Consider the following 21,001-nt stretch of genomic DNA (forward strand, 5'->3'; position numbering starts at 1 on the left):
ACTCACAATTAGTCCACCCTAGGTTGGCACCCCTAGCTCTCAACTTGGTGGTTAGTTATAGCATTGGGGTACTCAAATTATGCATGCCCACATGGAGCTTCCCAAGACGAAGTCATTTGCTACCTCAACTTTAGTGAGCAAGCCCTCATGCTCAGCAATTGCAGCATTATCGACACCCACTTCCTATCTAAAGAATTATCTGAGACAGAGGATCATCCCAGACACCACAGGAGAAAATCTATTACTTGCACTAAGAAATCAGAGAGCTCAAGCATCAGATTGCAGCTCTTGGAAGAGTCATGCTGGATATGGAGAGTAGTAGAAAGTAGGAAATTATTGCAGAGGTCATGCAAAATATAGTGCATCTGTAGGGGCACCAATTCTTGTCTCCATGGTTAAGGATATGATCACAAATAAAGTGAGCTCATCAAGCAAGAAGTGGCTACTGATGCTAGCAACAACAAAGTCAATAAAGTGGACCTTTGTGTGGAAGAAAAAGAACAAGAAACCAGAGCACGCAATAAGATGATCTTACACATTGGGCAATTATAAGATGGCTACCTTGATGATGAGGAGAAAGACATAGATGACGTATACCTTAAGAATAAAGTACCACAAGTTGAATGGGACGAAAATGATATATGCAATGTTAGTCAAAATGACACACAAGCATAGGACTCCTTCAGAGAGGAAGGGCATCAAGAGTTAAGATACTTAGACAAACACATAAGCTGAAGGATGTAAAGATTTGGATATTTGAGGATCTCACTGTGATCCAGCTCAAACAAAGAAACAATAAACTCACCAAACTAAAGGAAGTGCGCCAAGCAGGAAAATGGGTAGTTTATCGAGATGGGCAAGCATTGATTAGGGACTTCGAATCTGAACCCAAAGAATCTTAGTTTTAAAATGATATTATAAAGCATCCCCTTATGATAGTATTAGAATGTAGATATGCCTTATAATAACTTGGGAGAAGTTGAGATTTGTGCACTCCTTCGATTCTTTGGTTATCTAGATGTAGTAGATCAATTTTTGGTGTTCGTATTTTTTCTCAACCCTTGGTTCTTCCACAAACATTCATCTCTCTCTCTCTCTCTCTCTCTCTCTCTCTCTCTCTCTACCTTAGGGTCGAAAAGCCATTTAAACAACATGGTTTTTTAGAAATTAAGAGAAAATAAGAGGAACTATGGCAAGGTACAAGGTGTATCTAGTTGCTAAGGGTTTCCGTCTTCATGAAGGTGTGGATTGCTTCAATACATTCACCCTAGTCGCAAGGGTTCATCTATCCGTGTTACTTTCGCACTCTTGGTCTTAAAGGACCGGAAAGTCCATCATAAGTTTATAAGGACGTGGATGAGCTGAATTTCCAAAATTAGCCGCCGAAATCGGCCACTACTTGGCCAACGGACTACCCCTAGGCCAAGAACTTAAGAAGGATAGAGCCCATAAACTCATTAAGGACGCAACGCCATACCAGCTGATAGCAGGCCAACTCTACCGCATGGGTAAGGATGGCACCGTTGAGGTTATAGCACGAAAAGTGCTGCAAGCTGGTCTCTAGTGGCCAATGCTCTTTGGAGATGCGACTGAATTCGTCAAACGATGTGACCCCTACCAACGCATCCAAATCCCACACAGGGCCAACATGATGCCCCTAACTGGGATCCTAGCTAACCAACCCTTCGAGAAGTGGGGCATCGATTTCATTGATCCCATAAGCCCAGCCGCTAAGGGGACCAGGGCTCGATACATCATCCTAGCTACCGACTACTTCACCAAGTGGGTAGAAGGAAGGGCCACGGTAAAGGTTGATGCAAGATCCATTGCCAAGTTCTTATATGAACAAGTCATCACGCGGTTTGGATACTTGTTGGAGTTAGTCAGTGATCGAAGAACTCACTTCCTCAATGAAACCATAGTAATCTTGACAAGCGAGTTTATGATCATTCATAGGAAGTCAACGCCATACTATCCCAGAGCAAATGGCTTGGCTGAAAGCTCCAACAAAACTTGCTGTAAGATTATCACATGTATGTAGTGCCTAGCCTCCGTCTTGCCGTAAAGGGAAGACTCACGAAAAACACATTAGCCGAACGGCTAGTCAACCTCGAAAAGCTAAAGGAGACAAGGTTGCGAGCAGCCTACGCTTTCTGAGTAGAAAAGGCTCGACATAAAAAGTGGTTCGACCGCAACCTCAAGAACAAGGACCTGGCAGAAGGAGACTTGGCACTCATGTACAGTGTCTGCAACACCAAACGCAAGCCTAAGTATCGAGGTATGGGTCCTTACCACGTAGGTGAGATCACCCCCCAAGGGGCGTGCCGAATAGCCACCCTCGATGGGATAGAAATGGATGGCTACCTAAACAGGAGCAAATGGAAAAGATACTACGGACCACTCACTATCCCTACCCTTCAAGCTGTACATAGAGAAAAAGAGCTCAAGGCAGAGGTAGCCAGGATGAAGCGCCAAGCCATCGAGGAAGCCAGAATCCGTAATGCTAAGATCCGACAGCGTAGACAAATGACCCTTTTGAAGGCAACGACTGAGCAGATTCAACTAACGAATGAGCTAACAATAGAGCCAGCCAGATTGCTTGTTCAGCTACAAGTACCACGCTTGCGCATTAAAGCACTCATAGATCCAGGAGCAAGTCATAATTTCATTTCCCGAGAGGTATGGGAAAAGCTATAGGTACCCTGAATCCTCATTGTTGCCTCACTAAGAGCTATAAATGGCCAACTTCTGCAAACCTTGGATTATGTAAATCTGAATCTAATGGTATCAAGCTGTGGATATACGCTTTTATGTTCTCCCTACAGAAGACACTGAAGAGCAAATTATTCTAGGAAGAACTTGGTATTACGCTGTCAACTGCCAAATCGACTGGTGCACCCAAATGGCTTCACTTACCAATGGTGGTGGTCAAACAATGGTAATTCCGCTATGCAGACCAAGCCCCCCCTCTTCGGTCCCGACCTCATCGATTCATGACAATGAAGTGACGCAGCAAAGCCAACCGGAAGCCCTAGCTTCTACAAACACACCGCCCAAGCGCCCAGCTCGAAAGGAGCACAAAGCTAGCCACAGTGGTAAATCAATGCCATTGCATGCTCAACCCATGCTACCACCCTCCGCTCAAGAAATCCGTGAGCGGCAAGTACAAGATGCTATCCTCTGCCCCAATGTCACTTCGATCGGAACCAACGCCTCGAGAATGGTAACGCAGCAACAACAAATCAGGTCACCTCAAGATTGCTTCCTCCACCCCCATTCGCCACTTTGAGAAAGCCACGTACAACGTTCACACCTCATCCACCGCCACGCCTCACCAACAATTCAAGCAACACCGCCTGCTCGAGTTGCCGAAGCAACAAAGTCGCCTGGATCCAAAAGAAGACATTGCAAATCCCAAAGGTGACGAAGGTAGCACCACAAGAACCTGTTTCCTCCTAGGATATAGCCCCACAAGAACCTTCCAACGATCCGGACACAACAGGCTTGCCTCAAGCTACTGAATACGCAATGGTGCCATGAGCGGTTCGACTCAACACAAGCATCGCTGCCACTGGTCGAGAGACCCCTCAGGATCCGAATTCCATCCCACCAAGAGTTACACAAGAACCTCGCCTTGGGAACGACTACTTGACATCAGAGCCCACAATAGCATCAAGGTCAGACACAAAGGTGCCTCTGGCATCCAAGGTAAAGAACAAACTGGACACGTATTCTACATGGCTCCTGACTTGCTATGTGGTAGTATGGTGGACGCCTCCACCGCATTCATCATAATCATCACATCTAGGTCTAGGTGAGTCAGTACGGTAGGCATCTCACCTGACGCACCAGTAGCACACGAGTCCCTGTCAAGCACACCGCACGCGCACACACGATCAACACTAGGTGACTAGGGTCCGCTCCTGCATCTTTTATAAGGGCTTCACCCATATTTCACCCACCCCACTCCCCCTCCCTTCTCTTTTTTCTATTTTTCCATAGTCACTACAGCACCGACCATCGCTGAAGAGTTCACCACCGACCGTCATTGAAGATCTCACCACCGACTGTCGCTAAAAGGTTCGTCACCGATCGTCACTGAAGAGTTCACCACCGACCGTCGTTGAATGGTTCGTCACTGACTGTCGCTGAAGAGTTCACCACCGATCGTCGCCTAAGCACCGACCGCCGCCATACTAGTATCCCACCCGTCAGGGGGATAAAAATCTATAAAAGCAAGCCTACTCGCCGGGTCATCGCGATAGCAGTTGTAGCCAAACTCTGTCAAAATTTATCCAAAATTTTGACAGTTTCCTGCCCACTTCCCCTCCATCCCCATCAGCAAATTGATGTCCTCTTGTTCTTCCTCATCCACCGATTCCCTCATCACACAACTCCCATTGCTGTTTGCCATGGAGTCCGAACATGACTTTTTCGAGTTTGAGACCCAGCTAAATCTCAACCCTCGCCCTATCCCAGAGGCCATCAGCTCTTAGAGCACCCCTTCGGCCACAATTCGAATGTCAGACGAAATACCTGTGGAGGACTTATAGGATGAAGACACCTCCACGAGACAAGCTACTCAAGAAGAGCCAACCACAGCAGGCACAACCCCCACAAAAACACGGAAGCGCACCTCGGCACCAACCGTTGGCGAGTACAAGATCGTGCATTCACAAGTGCACTCGCCATTGGGAGAAGCATGGCTCCAAGAGCTAAATGCTTGCATGGTCCACTTGCGCTTCCCATTCGAGGGTCGAGACTACACCCTTCACTACCACATCATAGCAGCATATGCCACTCTCCAGGACCCGGCAATCGTGGAAGCCCTTAACTTTTCAGGCTTGCAAAGAGTAGCAGACCACTTCCCATGCCACCTAGACATGAAGCTGCTAGCGGAGTTCCTCAAGACATATGACACCACCACCAAAATCAGTGTCTTGAGAGATGCAACAGCAGGCAACCCCCACCACTACCAAATCAATCAAGACATGGTGTGGGCAATATTCAACCTGCCAGTGGTGGCACAAAAATATTCCCAGCAAAAGAAGAACCTCGACTCCCTGAAGAAGGTATGCCCCTATCACCACCACAAGTGTAGAGGCCGCATCCAGTTCAACACCATCTACAAGCCCGAGGTAGAGCGCCCAGCAAGAGCCCTACAATGGCTCACTCAAGTAAAGCACTGAGATCATCATAAAGTCATTGTGCCCAATATCTTGCTGAGGATGGTGAACTTTCAAAAGACGAACTGGGCTGACTACTACTACAGCCAGATGCGAGAGGACCTCAGCACCCATGGGGACGTCATCGGCAACCCCATGTTGTACACGCCAGTCCTCTATGCCAGTCCTCTACTACCTCAAAAGTCAGCATCTGACCATCGGCTTCGGACTTGCCGAGAAATCTGCCATCGATCCCGTGTAGACCGAGCAGGAAGAGACAAAAACCAGGCCCAAGAGAGCGAGGACAATGCCAAGTGCCACTCCGATCACCCAAGTGCAACCGGAACCACAAGTCAGTCACCCAACCGGTATGAGGAAACCTAGTTGCACGAATTCATGCAATGACAACTACGCATGTAGCGGCTAGGTCCTCAAGTTAAGGGAAAACAGGTGCAAGGAGGGCCTATTCTCATTGAAGACATCCAAGGCAATCACACCATCGAAATCGGCCTCCATCCAAGAGCCGAAACTACCCCAACAACCCCCGCTGCACCCTTCGTCTTAGTCTGCACCACCCCTCAGGAGACCGCATCCTTCGCCACAGGCACCTCTTCCACACCAGGGATAGGCCTAGCAGAGGCCATATGATTTTGTAACACGCCCTAGTACAGGGCAATGGGAGGCTATAGCCAATGACAACATAACAATTATCGCACACCGACGTCATGGAAATGAACCTCTTTGAAGCCATGGCACAACTGCTACAAGTCGCCTGCACAATCTTACAAAGGAGGCAAGAGCAAGCCTCACAACTCTCCTCCAACCTCGTTCAAGCCCAACTCTCGGCATAGGAAAGCCAGTCGACCATGGTCGCAGTGCAAGCAACGAGCCAGGCCGCACTACATCGAGTCTTAGAGTACCGAGCTAAGGTGGAAGAGCTCGAGCTCACTCTGACGAAAGTCAAAGATGACCTCACCATCAATGACTCCCTGGTCTAGATGTTTATGGAACGGGTGGAAAAGGTGGAATCAGCCCAACGCACATTGCTGGAGCAGTAAGCACAGGCAGAGCAGCGGTACACCCACACCTAGGAGACCCACGACGAACAAATTTGCTCCCTACAAATCTCTTGGCACAAGAGAGGCGCCTCACACTCTCCCTCCAAGAAGACAGCATGCCATTGGCCACTCGAAGGAGTCAAGGTTGGAAGACCACGAGCAGCAAGAGTTCACGATGTACCGGGAGGTGTCTGCACAGTTAGCCACATATACACTTGCACCACACACCATCACCCAAATCCTCTAAGTGCACTTCGATGTATTCCGTGCACAAAACCTCACCTTCCACCTAGACCTCACTACTCCACTACCACCCAACGCCCTTCAAACCATCCTCCGTGGTAATCCCGACCACTACTACCCCATCTTAGCCATGTCGTATTTTTCTCTTGACCTTCAACCTACCTCCCTATCTCTTCTTCGCCCCTCCGATCTCCAAAACCTATCCTCCCATCCCATTCTTCTCAATTTTTAAGGCTGGTGCCAAGTCATCTCACTGAGTACCTTAAATGCGGACGATGAAGTGATGCAACTCACAAAACCCAAGGAACTCATGCCATGGATCTATATGCCAGAAAGTCTGCACAGACATAACTTGGATGCAGACCTATGGCAGAGTCTCCACAGTCCAAGCTCAAGGACAACTTGCGGCCTACCAGACCACCACCTACCATCCCCTCGGAATAATAATACTCTTTAATAGGGTGCTACAAGCTCTCCAAGACTCAATTGAGTCCTTGATGAGCAATTTTGAAACAATTCATGTAGCAATTTCTGAAGAAATAACTGAGGATGAAGAACAAAATGCAATCACCCTCTTTCATACCACCGCCTCCCCTGCTGATATTCCATTACCACCTCCACTAGATCTTGCCCAACCCACCCAACAAGCTACCCAACCTCCTCTCCCTCGAACAACACTACCCAAGTACATCCAATGCCTCCAACACCACCACCAGACAACATGGACCCTCCCCGTCCATCACCTCTAATGCTCCGGTCGACCTCCTTGACGAGGCATTCAACACGCTGCTCAAGGCAGCACATTTTGTATAAAGCACCGACGCCGCGACTCCTACAGGTCCCCCAGAGACAGAGCCAATGCCGTTGGTAGATGACGAAGCTCTGCCATCCCCACCAAGGGATCCTCCTGAAGATCTTCATTGGCATCCGGACTTAGAGTCCTTCCAAGAGTTACCAGATAGTGCGCTCATGCACCAGTAGAAGTGCCAACTCGAGGGTCCAACCTCCATCTCTACGAAATTTTGGAGGTGCTCCCTCTCACACACTTCATAACGTAGCCATTCGACAACTGGCGACAAGCACATAGAGAGAGAGAGATGTTGGGATATCTCAAGGTGTATGCCTCAGGCACACCTTATGTTTCTATGTGTGAGTGCTAGAGGCACAGTTAGGTGCCCACAAGCACAGTTAGGTGGTGGAAGAGCCACATAGGATGATTGAGAGAATCTAGGAGCAGATTGAGGAGATGATTGTGGAGCTCTGAGGTCATCAGTGATGTCAGTGAGCTTGTATGAGGTGCCTACTTAAGGACCTCACTCTTCTTCATTCTATAAGCAAGTATCCTGATTTTGTGTCCACTCTACTCTTTCCTTTTAGTGTTCCAACATGGTATCAGAGCCATTTGATCCCCCTTGAGCCCATTTCTGCCACATCATCATCTTCTTCCTCTTCTTCTTCTTCACCATCTCTCCCTCTTCTTCCAAAAATTTGCTTGAGCTTGTTCTCCTCCGATTCTCACCCATTTCCCACACCCTTCCAGCTGGAGATCCCTCTTGTTGGGGCGAATTTCGGGCTGCAAGGAATTGAAGAATTTCAAGCTCTGCTGGTCGCCATTGTACGAATTTCGTCGATTCTTCTTGCTGCGTTTTCTGTACGCCTGCTCCTTCTTTCTCTAATTCCTTTCAGGGCAAGCTTCTCCATAGCTAGAGCTACCTTGTGCTGAAATCTGAGCAGCAATGGCTGCATATTGAAGGAGAAAACAGAGAAAAACCAGTCGACTTTGTTGAAGAAGGAGAAGGCAACCTGACGCGTTTTTTCGCCTCTTCTTCCCAGAGGTTCTACTGTGGTATACCAGCTTTCTTTTGCCTCAGAAAGCCCCCTTTCTTTTGCTTTGAAGAGTGTGCTATAAGCCCTCCAAGTTCAGCTCTCTAGTTTTGACAGTTTTGACAAGCTTTTGAAAATGATGCTACATAAAATGCTACTCTAGCATTTCTGGTCTTTTGAAGTTTTCAATAACTTCAGTACAAGTGTTGCTTCAGTTTTGCTTTGACTTGCTAGACCTGGTTTTGATTGGAAAGTGTTTATTTCACCCACTTCTATGAAGCATGTAAAAAGAAGCATCATTGTTTGAAATCTAGTCACTACTATTTGCTACATCAAGTGCTCATATTTTGGAATTCTTTCAGTTATTTTTGCCTTGTAAGAGAGATAGACACTGCCCAATATCTGGGTTAGACCCTCTCATGGCTACCATATTTAATCTTGAGAAGTTCAATGGAAAGGGCTTCCATACATGGCAAATGAAGGTGAAATTTGCATTGATGCGGGAGAACTTATGGGGACTTGTCAAACCTACTCCTACCGCTTCTTCTACAGCCTCCAATGCTGGAGAATCTTCAACACCGACACGACCGGCAAGGGATCCAGCAAGAGAAGAAAAGGCATATGGTATCATTGCTCTTGCTTTGGGTGATGATTATATACACCATATCTCTGACTTGGAGTCTCCTTCGGAAGCTTGGCAGAAGCTAGACATGATTTTTGGTGCAAGCTGTCACATCTCTAAACTATCACTTAAAATCTCTTTCTTTGAATTAAAGATGGCAAGTGATACTACTTTAGCAGCTCATGTCAACTATATGCGGAGTCTTATGACTCAATTAGCTTCTATCAACTCTCCTATCACTCCTGATGATGCTATGGCAGTGTTACTTAAGAGTATGCCTGAAAGTTTTGATCACATTGTTAGCACTTTGAAGAATCTTCCCAATCCTAACCTTGAAGGCATTATCTCTGCTCTCCAAGTAGAAGAAAGGCATATGGAGCTAAGAAAAGGCAATGACACTGCTTATGTTATGAAATTCAAGAAGGGCAAGTATACTCCTTGCAATCACTGTGGAAAGACAAATCACCTTTCAAAGGACTGCTTCAAAGTTAATCCATGCAAGCACTGTGGCAAGAACAACCATAATGAGAAGTTTTGCAGAGCCAAAGCAAAGACAGAAAATGCAAATCTACTTACAGTTAATGAGCCTCCACAAGATGAGGCATCCTTTGAAGATTATGCATTTTAAACACATCTCTATGTATGCTCCAGATCTCTCTTTTTATGTCAAGGTACTCAGCCTGGATAGTCCTCCAAAATGAATGAAAATAAACTATTGTGTTTTGTGTGTTTTGTAAACACCTCTGGTCACCTTATGATGTAGGCCATGTGTATGTTTTGTTCCATGGTACCTCCTGCAGACATTGTGTGCATGTACATGCAGGGGAGATAACCATTGGAAGGTCTGTTTGTATCCCTTTTTGTTTACCTTACACCCAAGGGAACCCTTGCTAGCATGAGAACCTAGCCATAGATTTATCCTTGACCACCATGAGATGGCATGAGAAACTATGAGACTAGATGTATCCTTGACATAGCCTGAGGCATTTCCTTGAGGGGGGGTTTGTTGGGATATCTCAAGGTGTATGCCTCAGGCACACCTTATGTTTCTATGTGTGAGTGCTAGAGGCACAGTTAGGTGCCCACAAGCACAGTTAGGTGGTGGAAGAGCCACATAGGATGATTGAGAGAATCTAGGAGCAGATTGAGGAGATGATTGTGGAGCTCTGAGGTCATCAGTGATGTCAGTGAGCTTGTATGAGGTGCCTACTTAAGGACCTCACTCTTCTTCATTCTATAAGCAAGTATTCTGATTTTGTGTCCACTCTACTCTTTCCTTTCAGTGTTCCAACAAGAGAGAGAGAGAGAGTTGGTCCTCCTGAACCACGAAGTGTTTTGAAAAATTCTTTTATACAGTTCTTTCTTATGCCAAAGATAAGCTCTAAAGGTAGTTTGAGCACAAATGCTGGTGGACCTTGAAAGACACAAGCGTTCCAACAGCTATAGCCATAAATCTCTGAGTTGCCTATAAAGAAGAGTTATGAGAAACCCTTTGTTGGAGTTTGGACACTTAACAGTGCTACCTTGATCACGAAGCTTGGTAGCAATTGGATGCAAGGGGTGTGAGAAATCACAACTGTGAAATTCCTGGACTGTCAACCAAAACACTTATAACTCTGACTGTAGTGGACGTACTTTGGATACATGCTTATGTGTATGTACACATCTCATATAGAGGTATAATCCTACAAAGTTTGGTTGCATTTCAAGATCTTATGGAGAAGTTATGCATGTTTTCTATTTCAGGCTGCTTGCAGTGAATTGTTCATAACTCAAGGTGGCAGACGAGTTTATAGAGGTGTTTGTCAAGTGAATTAGCATTAATGAAAGTGATCCTTGGCTGAGTTTTAGCACAAATTGGATGCAGTATCTGTACTTAGAAGAGTGCTTAGTGGATGCATTAAAACAGAGGACCCACTGCCTACATCAATATTGGTATCAGAGCACAGATTGTGCAAGTTAGATAGAAAAAGTTTGTGAAAAGCAAGGTTGTAATATAAGAAAGCTAGCCGAGGTTAGCATGGCACTGTGAGGGGGAGGGTATATGGGGCACAGATCTGGAGCAGAAGTACGGACTGCCTGAGGCACAGTAGGAGCAAGAAATGAGCCCCATGGGAGGCCCTATATATAGGCCTGCCCAAGGGGGTTGGCCAGCAAGTTAGCCTGCAAACCAGGCTGGTTGGCCCAGTCTGGGAAAACCGACCAGCAGGTCGGTCATCTTCAGAGGGCATCCAGCCCCTATATAAACCCCCCTTCCCCTCCATTGTTTTGTATCTCAGTCCACTGAAGCCTCTTCATCCCAGGCAGCATCTGACTGAGGGAGAATTCCAGTTTTGCCAGGGAGTTCTCTACTGTTATATGCTAGGCACTTTGCTGGATTTTTGTGCTCAGTTTGAGCTGTGTTTTGCCCTACTCTATTTGCTGTTCATAGTCAGGATTGAGGTGTTCAATTCAAAGAGATCATTGTGTGATTATCTGAGCAGAGTATTATCCGCAGAGAGAGTGACGTTTGAGTGAGTCTTACCTCCCATTTCTAATATCGTATCAAAGAAGGTCTCCAGCTTTAGGTTTTCTACATCGAAGGAAGGAGTCCCTCCACACAAGGTGACCCCGATTCAACTCAGATTTGCGCATAGTTTTCTAGTGTCTACAGCAAGTGTTATTTGCAGATTTGCAAAGCGTATTGCATTGTGATGCAGCAGGAGATGGCATCCTCTACAGCCACGGCTGTCCCTTCCTCCTCTTCTACTCCTCCCTTCATCTGAGAGTCCAGGAAGTTGGATCAGACAATTATCCCATTTGTAAAGTGAAGATCCGGAGCCATCTAGTGGCTCAGAAATGGTGGAAGACCACGATGGCTGAAACCAGCCGAAGTCAAGGATAAGATGGGGAAGATCACTATGCATGTGGATGCACATGAGCTCGAGACGACGATCAAAGGGACGACGGCAGATTCGGCTATTCCTCACATCCAAATGGCAGAGATGTCTGTGTGGAAGCATGGACCACTCTGAAGGATCGGTACGAGACAGACAACACATCACGTATTTCTCTCTCAATCATGAGCTCTTTAACATGGGAATGGATGAGGGGGATATGGTACATGACCACCTAACGAAAGTCAAGGTTGTGTGAGATCAACTTGCCGCAGTTGGTCAGAAGTGTGACTCAAGCCAACTAGCACTATTGATGCTGGGATGCTCCCACGGAGCTTCAACAGTTTTGTAGCTGCTATTATAGTAGGAGAGAGGTACAAGCCTCTTACGTTCAAAGAGATTGGACCTTTTGTTGTAGGAGGAGGCTCGGCAGGTTCAAGAAAGAAGATGACAAGCCACTCTTGGAGAAAAAACAAACGCAGCAAGGGGAAGTCTAAGGATTCCAAAGGCAAAGCAGAAGATGCAGAGAAGAAGAAGAAAGCAAAGTGCTACTACTGCGAGAAGCTTGGCCATTATGCTAAAGATTGCCGCAAGAAGAAGGCAAACCTGAAGCGCAAGAGGCAGCATACCAATCCGCACCAAGTCAGGAGCCGTCGAGGTAATCTCTGGTGTTCTCTATGTTTCAAAGCTATGCAAGAACTCACTTTCTGTAAGTCAGATGTCAAAGAAGAAGATGAGGGTGATATTCGATGACAGGGGAGTTATTGTCAAATCCAAAGAGACGTGAGATATTGTGGCTCAGGGAGATGAAGAGAACGGGTTGTACCAGATTGATGCCTTCCTAGTTCGAGGAGATCATAGAAGCTCCAAGCTGTGGCACGAAATATTTAGACACGTCAACTATGGCACCTCGTCAGAGATGCAGAAGGCAAACAAGGTGGATGGACTTCCATCAATTGCAAGACCAAATGGTGTTTGCCATACTTGCTTGGAGGGCAAGCAACACATGGAGGGATTCCCATGGGAGGCCTCATCAAGGGCCATGGAGCCATTGAAGTTGGTTCATTCCAACATTTATGGTCCCATGTCTATTAATTCATCTGCAAGGTCCAAATATTCTCTTACATTTACAGATGACTACAACAGGATGACCTGGGTGTACTGCTTGGCTAAGAAGTCACAAACTTTTGACAAATTCAAAGAATGGAAGGCCAAGGTAGAGAAGGAATCAAGGAAGGTTGTGAAGGCCTTTCTACTGACTAACAGAAGGGGTGAGTCCACATGTGGTGAGTTGAATGCTTTTTGCAAGAGCACAGAATCAAGAGACAGCTCACAACCACCCACACTTCTTAGCAAAATGGTGTAGCTGAGTGAAAGTACCGGACTGTGACAGAGATGGGATTAATCATTTTAAGGGGGAATTCCCTCTCCAGAGCTTATTAGGGTGAAGCCGCCTTGAACATAGCTGTTCACATCCTCAATAGGACCAAGATGAAGGCCATTGAAGACAAGACCCCATATGAAGCATACTATGGTAACAAGCCGACCATATCACATTTACACATTTTCGGTTCTAATGCTTTCCTACATGTACACAAGGATGAGAGAACAAAGCTAGATTCTAGGAGCAGGAAGTGTATTTTTATTGTGTATAGTGAAGAGTCCAAGGCATACTGTCGCTTCGATTTGGCAACAAAGAAGATCCTCGTCGTTAGCAGGGACGTGGTCTTTGAGGAGACAGAGTCTCAATCAAAGGAGGAGATTCAACCAATTCCAATTGGACCTAGATTGGCCATCACAAAGGTGGAGAAAGTTGAAGAGTCTAAGGAGTCAGAGGCAGAACAAGACACCACAGCCACCTCCAAAGACACCATCTATAGAGAAGAAGCTACTTTAATGATACCTACAGACTTGCACGATTCTCGGGTGACAAACGTACTTGAGACCAGTTCTAGGCCACGAGGACTCCTACTGCGAACTAGCTTAGATCGGCGAGCCTAGATCCTTTGAGGAGGTAAAAAAATGGCATGCTACCATGAAGGCTGAGATGAATGCTATTATGAAGAATGACATCTGGGATTTGGTGGACAAGTTTTTCAAGCGTAAGGTTATTGTTACCAAGTGGGTGTATAAACTCTAGTTTAAGTCTAATGGAAGCGTGGACATGTACAAAGCCAGGCTGGTGGTAAAAGGGTACATGCTCAGTCGGAGGGTCTCGATTTGGATGAGACACTGCGCTCCTACAGCTCGAATGGTGACCATTGGGACTGTTATAGCCTTGGCTGCTCACCATGGATGGATGATATTCAATATGGATTTAAAAGTAGCATTCTTGAACGAGACCCTAGAGGAGGAGGTATATGTGGAGCAGCCACCAGGTTCCAAGTTCCGCTTCCAAGGTATGCATATTGATGAAGGCATTATATGGGCTGAAACAGGCCTGGTACCAGTGGATCGATGAATTCTTCTCCAAGATTGGATTGGCTCGAAGTCCTTCAGATGCCAATCTTTATTTGGGGGGGGGAGAGTCTGGTATTGATCCTGTACATGGATAATTTCATACTTACAAGAGACCACACAAAGAAGATCTCTAAAGTCAAGAAGCTTCTGGTGGAGGAGTTTGCAATTACAGATTTGGGATCTCTCCATTATTTCCTTGGGATTGAGGCCAAGCGAGTAAGGGAAGCATATCCATCTCGCAAGAAAAATACAATTGGTATTTACTCAAGCGCTTGGAGACGGAGGACTACAAGGTGGTGGTGACTGCCATGGAGGTTGGGCTGAAAATGAGTATACATGATTCATCTCAGCTGGTGGATGGTAGCAAGTATTAGAGGATGTTAGGCAGCCTGCTCTACCTAACCAACACCAGGCCAGATATCTCCTTGAAAGACTAGTATATGGGAGATGGAGGTCTCTCATACGTGGTGAGCTAGTTGGTGACTGTGTAGATTTTGTGTGACCGTTGAACGAAGCCTCAATGTTCTTTTGACTCTCTTATGCAATACTAAGTGCCGTTTTGGATGTGAACTCTCCTTGCCCTCCTTGCGTTCTTGAGCATGTGCACTCACTGAAAACGTGAACGGCGGGCTGGAACTAAGAGCATAGAGGATCGGTGCTAGGTGTGTGTTTTAAGAGCGGGTGCATGAGTTGTGATCACGCAGTTGCATGAGCATAGGGAAGGCACGCTCCACAGAGAGAAGCTACCACACCACGTTCTACAAGTGTAAACCTTGTGAACCATTTGGGATGATCCAGGACTCCATGGAGGGAGCTTGAGGGGCTAGGCCTGCCGACCCTACACCAAAGGCCGCTAACCATCAAGACTAGTTGGTGGGCTGAGGTTGGAACGTCATGCAGTGGGAATTTCAAGGTGAACTGCGAATCGGAACCTATCCAAGGAAGGATTGTTGCTATGCGCAGAGCTTGTGAGCCTATGTGCTAGCACCCAGGGGTTAACAACCCAAGGGGGTTCTACCCTAGATATGCCGTGAAGTAGCTAGTGCCGTTTGAGGCTAGAAACGTGCCGGAGAGGTGCTGGACTGCATAGGTTAGATGTAGCCTAGAAGTGGGTGTCCGTGAACGATGGTCTAGGGGAAGATGCACTATAGCTTCAAGGTGAAACGACAGTCCGAGTCTGGGACGTGCCAAGTCTATTTGAGATCGAATGCGGAGGTGATCCGTTAGGGTTGAATGCAAGGGTGCGTCCAAAGCTGGGAGGTGCATCCAAGTGACGAATAGGGAACGAGAGATGGGGCTGCGAGGTCCTAATTGCACCTGAAGTTGCATGCCACGTAGTGAAGTGCCGCTGCACCGAGAAACGACTAAGGAAGAGGGACCTAGAACACTTGGTATCAGAGCAAACCTTGGTGGTGCGCAAGGTCTGGGATCCAAGGTGCTAGGCATGGCAATGGGAATGAAGTTGGGTTGGAGCCTACTGTTGGAAAACGCACTAGAGAGGACACCCCAGCGTACCTTGATGGTGCTACTCACTTTCTCTGTCAAGCCTGTGGTACACAATTTTCTTGTAGCCCCCTCATACGAAGCCATGACTGCCCATATAATGTCGTGTGCAATACTCAAGGCTTGGAGTTGTTGGATGAGATGTGATGAGGGACGATGAGGTAAGCCCGTGGTAACAAATCGAAGGCCTTCAAGAAGTCCACAAAGCAATAGTATACTCTATATTTTTTATGTTGGGCTTTCTCTAAGGCTTGTAGGGTGACGAAGTGATCTAATGTGAATCGGTCTCATCAAAAAATTGCATGCCAAGGCACTCGTCCATGCTAGTGCTCTTAGCATGCTCATTGATATGTATCTTAAGAGCTGACCCACAAACCTTGGCTATCAATTGACCAATCATGATAGTCTGGTAGTCACCTCTACTTGGCTAGGATTGGAGGATTGCTTAGGGTCCTGCATGGAAGCCCTCTTCATATTGGCTTTGTTATTCTATTTTTCTTGATGGCCTCTTTTAGGCAGGCTGTGATTAAGAGCGTGGGGGTGGTGGCATGAGGGATGTCTTCTAAGATGGGCATAGGGTGGTCAAGAATGACGTCATAAAGTGGGCTAAGATAGTGGTTGAGGCAGCTACCATATATGTGATCTAGGGAGTGATTAAAGTCATATTAGAGGAGGCCCTCTGTGTGTCTTGGATGAGTTGGGGGAGTGCCTGACCCAAAGATAGATCGGAATGGACTACACTGTGGATAACATGTATATCACTTTCATGCTAGTGATCTCTCTAATCCATTGTAGATGAGCAGCCCATAAGTGGTGTACGTGTCTAGCAAATACCTCCCATACAATGTGACTATGGACCCCGTATGTACATCATCTCGTATGTGATTGAGTATCTACATCATCTGGTATGTGATTGAGTTCTCATCTTTAACAAACTTATCACTATATGTCAATTCCTTGTCCATATAGTGTTAAACCATCCACATTGAACTACGTCTCATAAGGGGAGGCAATATTGCATGATGCCAAAGGCTGAACAACCTTACTCATAGCGTCCTGCACACTACACGCCAAGAGCTACATGTATCCTGTTGAGTGTTGACAGTCCACCTCTCCAATCCCAACCTGATAGAAAGATGAATCCTCTCTTGAGGCGTCCGCCCAAGATGGGTTGCACTTTCTGCCTTGCAAACGTATTCCCTTAACATTACCTTTAAGGATCATCTAGACTTGAGAAAATGTCATAGTAAATTGAGATCGAATTGGCTACCTTTTGCAGCTTAACGGATAAGAGCTACCCGGAATGACACGACTCAATCTCAAGGGAATCAAATTCCCGACGCGTAACGCTAGCAAGGAGTAATACTCATGCATAACAAACTTTCGTTTGCATGAAATACTAGTGACAACACACGAAAGCTTGATTGAAATTCAATAGTTTGCGCAACTCGCTAGGAGAGTTTCAAATCACTTTGCAAAAGAGTTAACGTTCCCGGTCCCTTTGACATGGAGACAAAAATCAACCTACTTGTGATGCTGGTGCAGCCAAAATCAAATATATCGCCTCACCTGCTACTGCTGAGGATGCTGGTGCAGTTATGTCTTCGAGCTGAGAAGAGGGTGCTAACTGATCTACGTTAGCATCCAACATCCATTCTCCATCTGCATTTTAAACCGACATTTTCACAAGCCTGAGATGACGATTATTCTTTACTTACTAGCAAAAGGAGTGGGTAGATAAAGTACCGTACGTTGCTCCGTTCTTGTAATAAAATTTGCCGACACCACGAGTGGCCTCCTGAGTGACTGTTCACAACCCGGCAAAACATCATGTTAAAAGAGGAAGGGCACAAAATGAGAGGGAATTACTATCCAAGTTCTAGCGAATGTTGGAGCTGGTCACGACAGATATGGAATGCTGCGGGAAAAGGAAGTTATGGGGAGAATTCAAATGGAAAAATGGAGAAACAAATGCAAGTCAAGTATGGCGAGGATCCACGGAGTTTATTGAAGCTAGAAAGGGATGGCGAACTGGCCTGCAGGGGCAGGTGCGGCAGCGGGCTTCGGGGCACCCTTAGTTTTCTTGGCAGCCATGAATGACCACGAAGAGGCGACTGCAACTGTATATAACGTCGAATTCCCTACACGTAAATCTCATGCATCTTAAATGTAAATCTCATGCATCTTGTCTTTTTTTCTCCCACGCGACTACTTTTATATATAACCAAAATTTGTGGACTCCCCTCCAGCCCACCGGTAGGGCACACCGACCTATCAGGGCGGCAACCCGCGTTCAAATCTTGCTGCTTGCAGCACAGGCCTAGGGCGAGTGTGCCGCCTCGTTAGGAACTATAAAGAGTGGGTGAATTTAAAAAAAAAAGGCAAAAGAAACCAAAACTAGTATATGATTCTACTACTTGCACTGCAGGCCCAAGGTGAGTGCCCCTCGATAGGGCCAAAAAGGGTGGGTAAGTGGGCACATGAGTTCCCCCCAGAAAAAAAAACTAGTATATAATTAAAAAAACTACGTGTATATATAATCAAAATCAACTAGTATATAATTAAAAAAACTATGTGTATATATAATCAAAATCTTGAGTCTATTTGCCAACAAATGTAAGCATGTTTGAAAGGTCCCAATGATTGAGCACAAGGCTAACTTGAAGGGACTTAAAAGAAGATGCAAATTTGACTATGCAATGACTGTAATGCAAGAGCTGAGGTACTTCAAGACAACGAATGATCAAGCTAGCTTCATCATTCTTGTAGATAACGATCTTAATGACGGTGACAATGAGGTACTTCAAGTTGAGACAAGGAATGATCAAGCTAGCTTCATCATTCTTGTAGATAACGATCTCAATGATGGTGAAAATTCCAAAAAGAATCACTAATGAGGTTACCAATTCTCAATTGGCCATGTAAATTGCACTTCATAAGTAGAAGTAAATCTTTTGTTTTATGATTATAGGCATTCGATTTAACTATTGTGGCCGTCAATACCACACTCTTGCTCTGTACATGACAAAGTTGCTTCTTGATTCCTTCCTCCCTCATCCTAAGGCTATGGATGTTCTTGTTCATCTCCTCCACTCTTTGCTCACTCTGTGCAAGAAATTCATCTGAATCCCTCAGCATTTGTTCTCCATCTATTGAAGCTACTTAAATTGCTCAAAAACATCAACATGGACCATTTCCAAGGCTTTCACTCTAGTAAGACCGTATTAGATAATTCGGGAAAAACCCAATTCCCAGAATGGCAGTTTTGGAAGAAATTGTAGCTCCCTTCAATGAAAAAACAGGAGAAATATGTGAAGATAGACTAGATAGCCATTCATGAAGTGTGAAATATCAACTACATTCTCAAATAATAAATAGAATATCAGTGTCTAAACTACGTTATCATCAACAAAATATTAAACTTTGAAACCCATTTGAGTTAGATTCATCTCGTGAGCCATAGTGATGTTCAAAAACACCTTCATAATAGCGAGTCTCTAGAATTTCCATTGATATTGAGACTCACTTTTGTTGTGAGCATTCTCATTTGAAAATCTCCAAAACACCATTTAAAAAATGTAGAGTGTAATTAATAACCATGAGTATTGCAATGAAAATGCACAGGCTCTTTAACTTAGTAAGATATGTAGTTGATGGAAAATCAAGATATGTAGTTGAGGAGAATGAATGCAAGGTATGTAGTTGATGGAAAATCAATGGGCAATGACAAGCATTTGATGTAATTTAGGTGGCAATGACAATCATTTATTGTGCACTTTCAATGTTTAGACTGACTAGCATTATTGTAAAACGATAACTTTACATGTCATGTTGATTGCTCATTACAAAGTAAAAAAGTACACTTTAGGATGAAAACATAACAACTTGTTGATACACCATTGCAATCCCTGAAATAAATCATGATTCCAAAGAAACTCTCAATTTCTAGCCCTAAAGAGAATGGCACCGGAAAGATAATTCGGGAAAAACCTAATTCCTAGAATGGCGGTTTTGGAAAAAATTGTAGCCTTTCTCCATGAAAAAATAGGAGGAATATGTGAAAATAGACTAGATTGCCATTCATGAAGTATGTAATATCTACTACATTCTCAAATAATAAATCGAATATTAGTGTCTCAACTACATTATCATCAAGAAAATAATAAAATTCGAAATCCATTTGAGTGAGATTCATCTCATGAGCCATAGTGGTGTTCAAAAACACCTTCATAATAGCTCTCTAGCATTTCCATTGACATTGAAACTTGCTTTGTTGTGAGCATTCTCATTTGAATGCAAGATATGTAGTTGATGTAAACTCAATGGGCAATGACAAGCATTTAATGTAAAATTAGGTGGCAATGACAATCATTTATCGTGCACTTTCAATGTTTAGACTGACTAGCATGATTGTAAAAGGATAACTTACTCGTGTAACTATGCAGGAACCAGCTAACTCTACTTGTAAGCCCCCCATATGAGGAGAAGGCATTTGAGTAATAGTTGATACAATGGTGAGTGGCAAGGCTCTTTGCCGCCAACTTAGATTCGAGAGCAAGCATAGCCTTCTGAGCGAACTAGAGACAATGAATGAGTACCATCAACTAGTATGTCGGAAGGAGGCTTTTGTCCGTCGCGAAACGAGGAGCAACAGCTCTAAGGAATATTAGTGAAAATTCCTTGAGCGGTGATCTCCATCACCCCTCATAGACACCCACATTTGGTCCACCTATGCACACACGTATGACATTCCCCACCAAGCCACTCCTGATCTCCTTATTACTCATTGCAAAGGAAAAAATACACTTTAGGATGAAAACATAACAGCTTGTTGATGCACTATTGAAAGCCTTGAAATAAATCATGATTACAAAGAAACTCTCAATTTCTAGCCCCGGCGGGGAGAAGGCACCAATGCCAGCTCTGCACAATCCATTGGAAAGAATGGCATGAGGGACACTCCGTCAAACTCCATTATGAATGCAGTTATGAACATGTTTGCATATTATTCACACACAACAATTATGCACCAATTTACACAGCTAGAAAGGATGTAGTAATTTCCATAAGTAATGATTGCACAAAGAAATACAATGTTATTATTCAAAACTCATTGTAGCTCCTCTCCTACATGTATATCATTTATGGATTCAATACAAATATAACCATATTCTGTAATATCTATGTTCATCATGGGGTCATACCAAGGTGGAAAGTTAGGAGAAAATACATAACTAATGTTTGGCTTTG

The 21,001-nt window shown here is 45.0% G+C and overlaps 1 protein-coding gene across 1 annotated transcript in view; it reads right to left on the minus strand.

Moving 5' to 3' along the window:
* Positions 1-17,845, minus strand: part of LOC147896017 (uncharacterized) — a 28,995-nt gene extending 11,150 nt beyond the window's left edge. Inside the window, exons 1-4 of the mRNA XM_087382102.1 lie at positions 17,788-17,845; positions 17,498-17,557; positions 17,340-17,413; positions 12,195-12,213 (exon numbers count right to left, since the gene is read on the minus strand). Coding sequence (XP_087238228.1) covers positions 12,195-12,213; positions 17,340-17,413; positions 17,498-17,557; positions 17,788-17,845 — 211 coding nt within the window. The remainder of the gene's footprint in view (positions 1-12,194; positions 12,214-17,339; positions 17,414-17,497; positions 17,558-17,787) is intronic.
* Between the last annotated feature and the right edge of the window lie 3,156 nt (positions 17,846-21,001).

Source organism: Dipteris shenzhenensis, chromosome 12 (assembly GCF_047967505.1).
Source record: "Dipteris shenzhenensis isolate YYH24624 ecotype China chromosome 12, Dip_SZ_1.0, whole genome shotgun sequence".
Lineage (NCBI taxonomy): Eukaryota > Viridiplantae > Streptophyta > Polypodiopsida > Gleicheniales > Dipteridaceae > Dipteris > Dipteris shenzhenensis.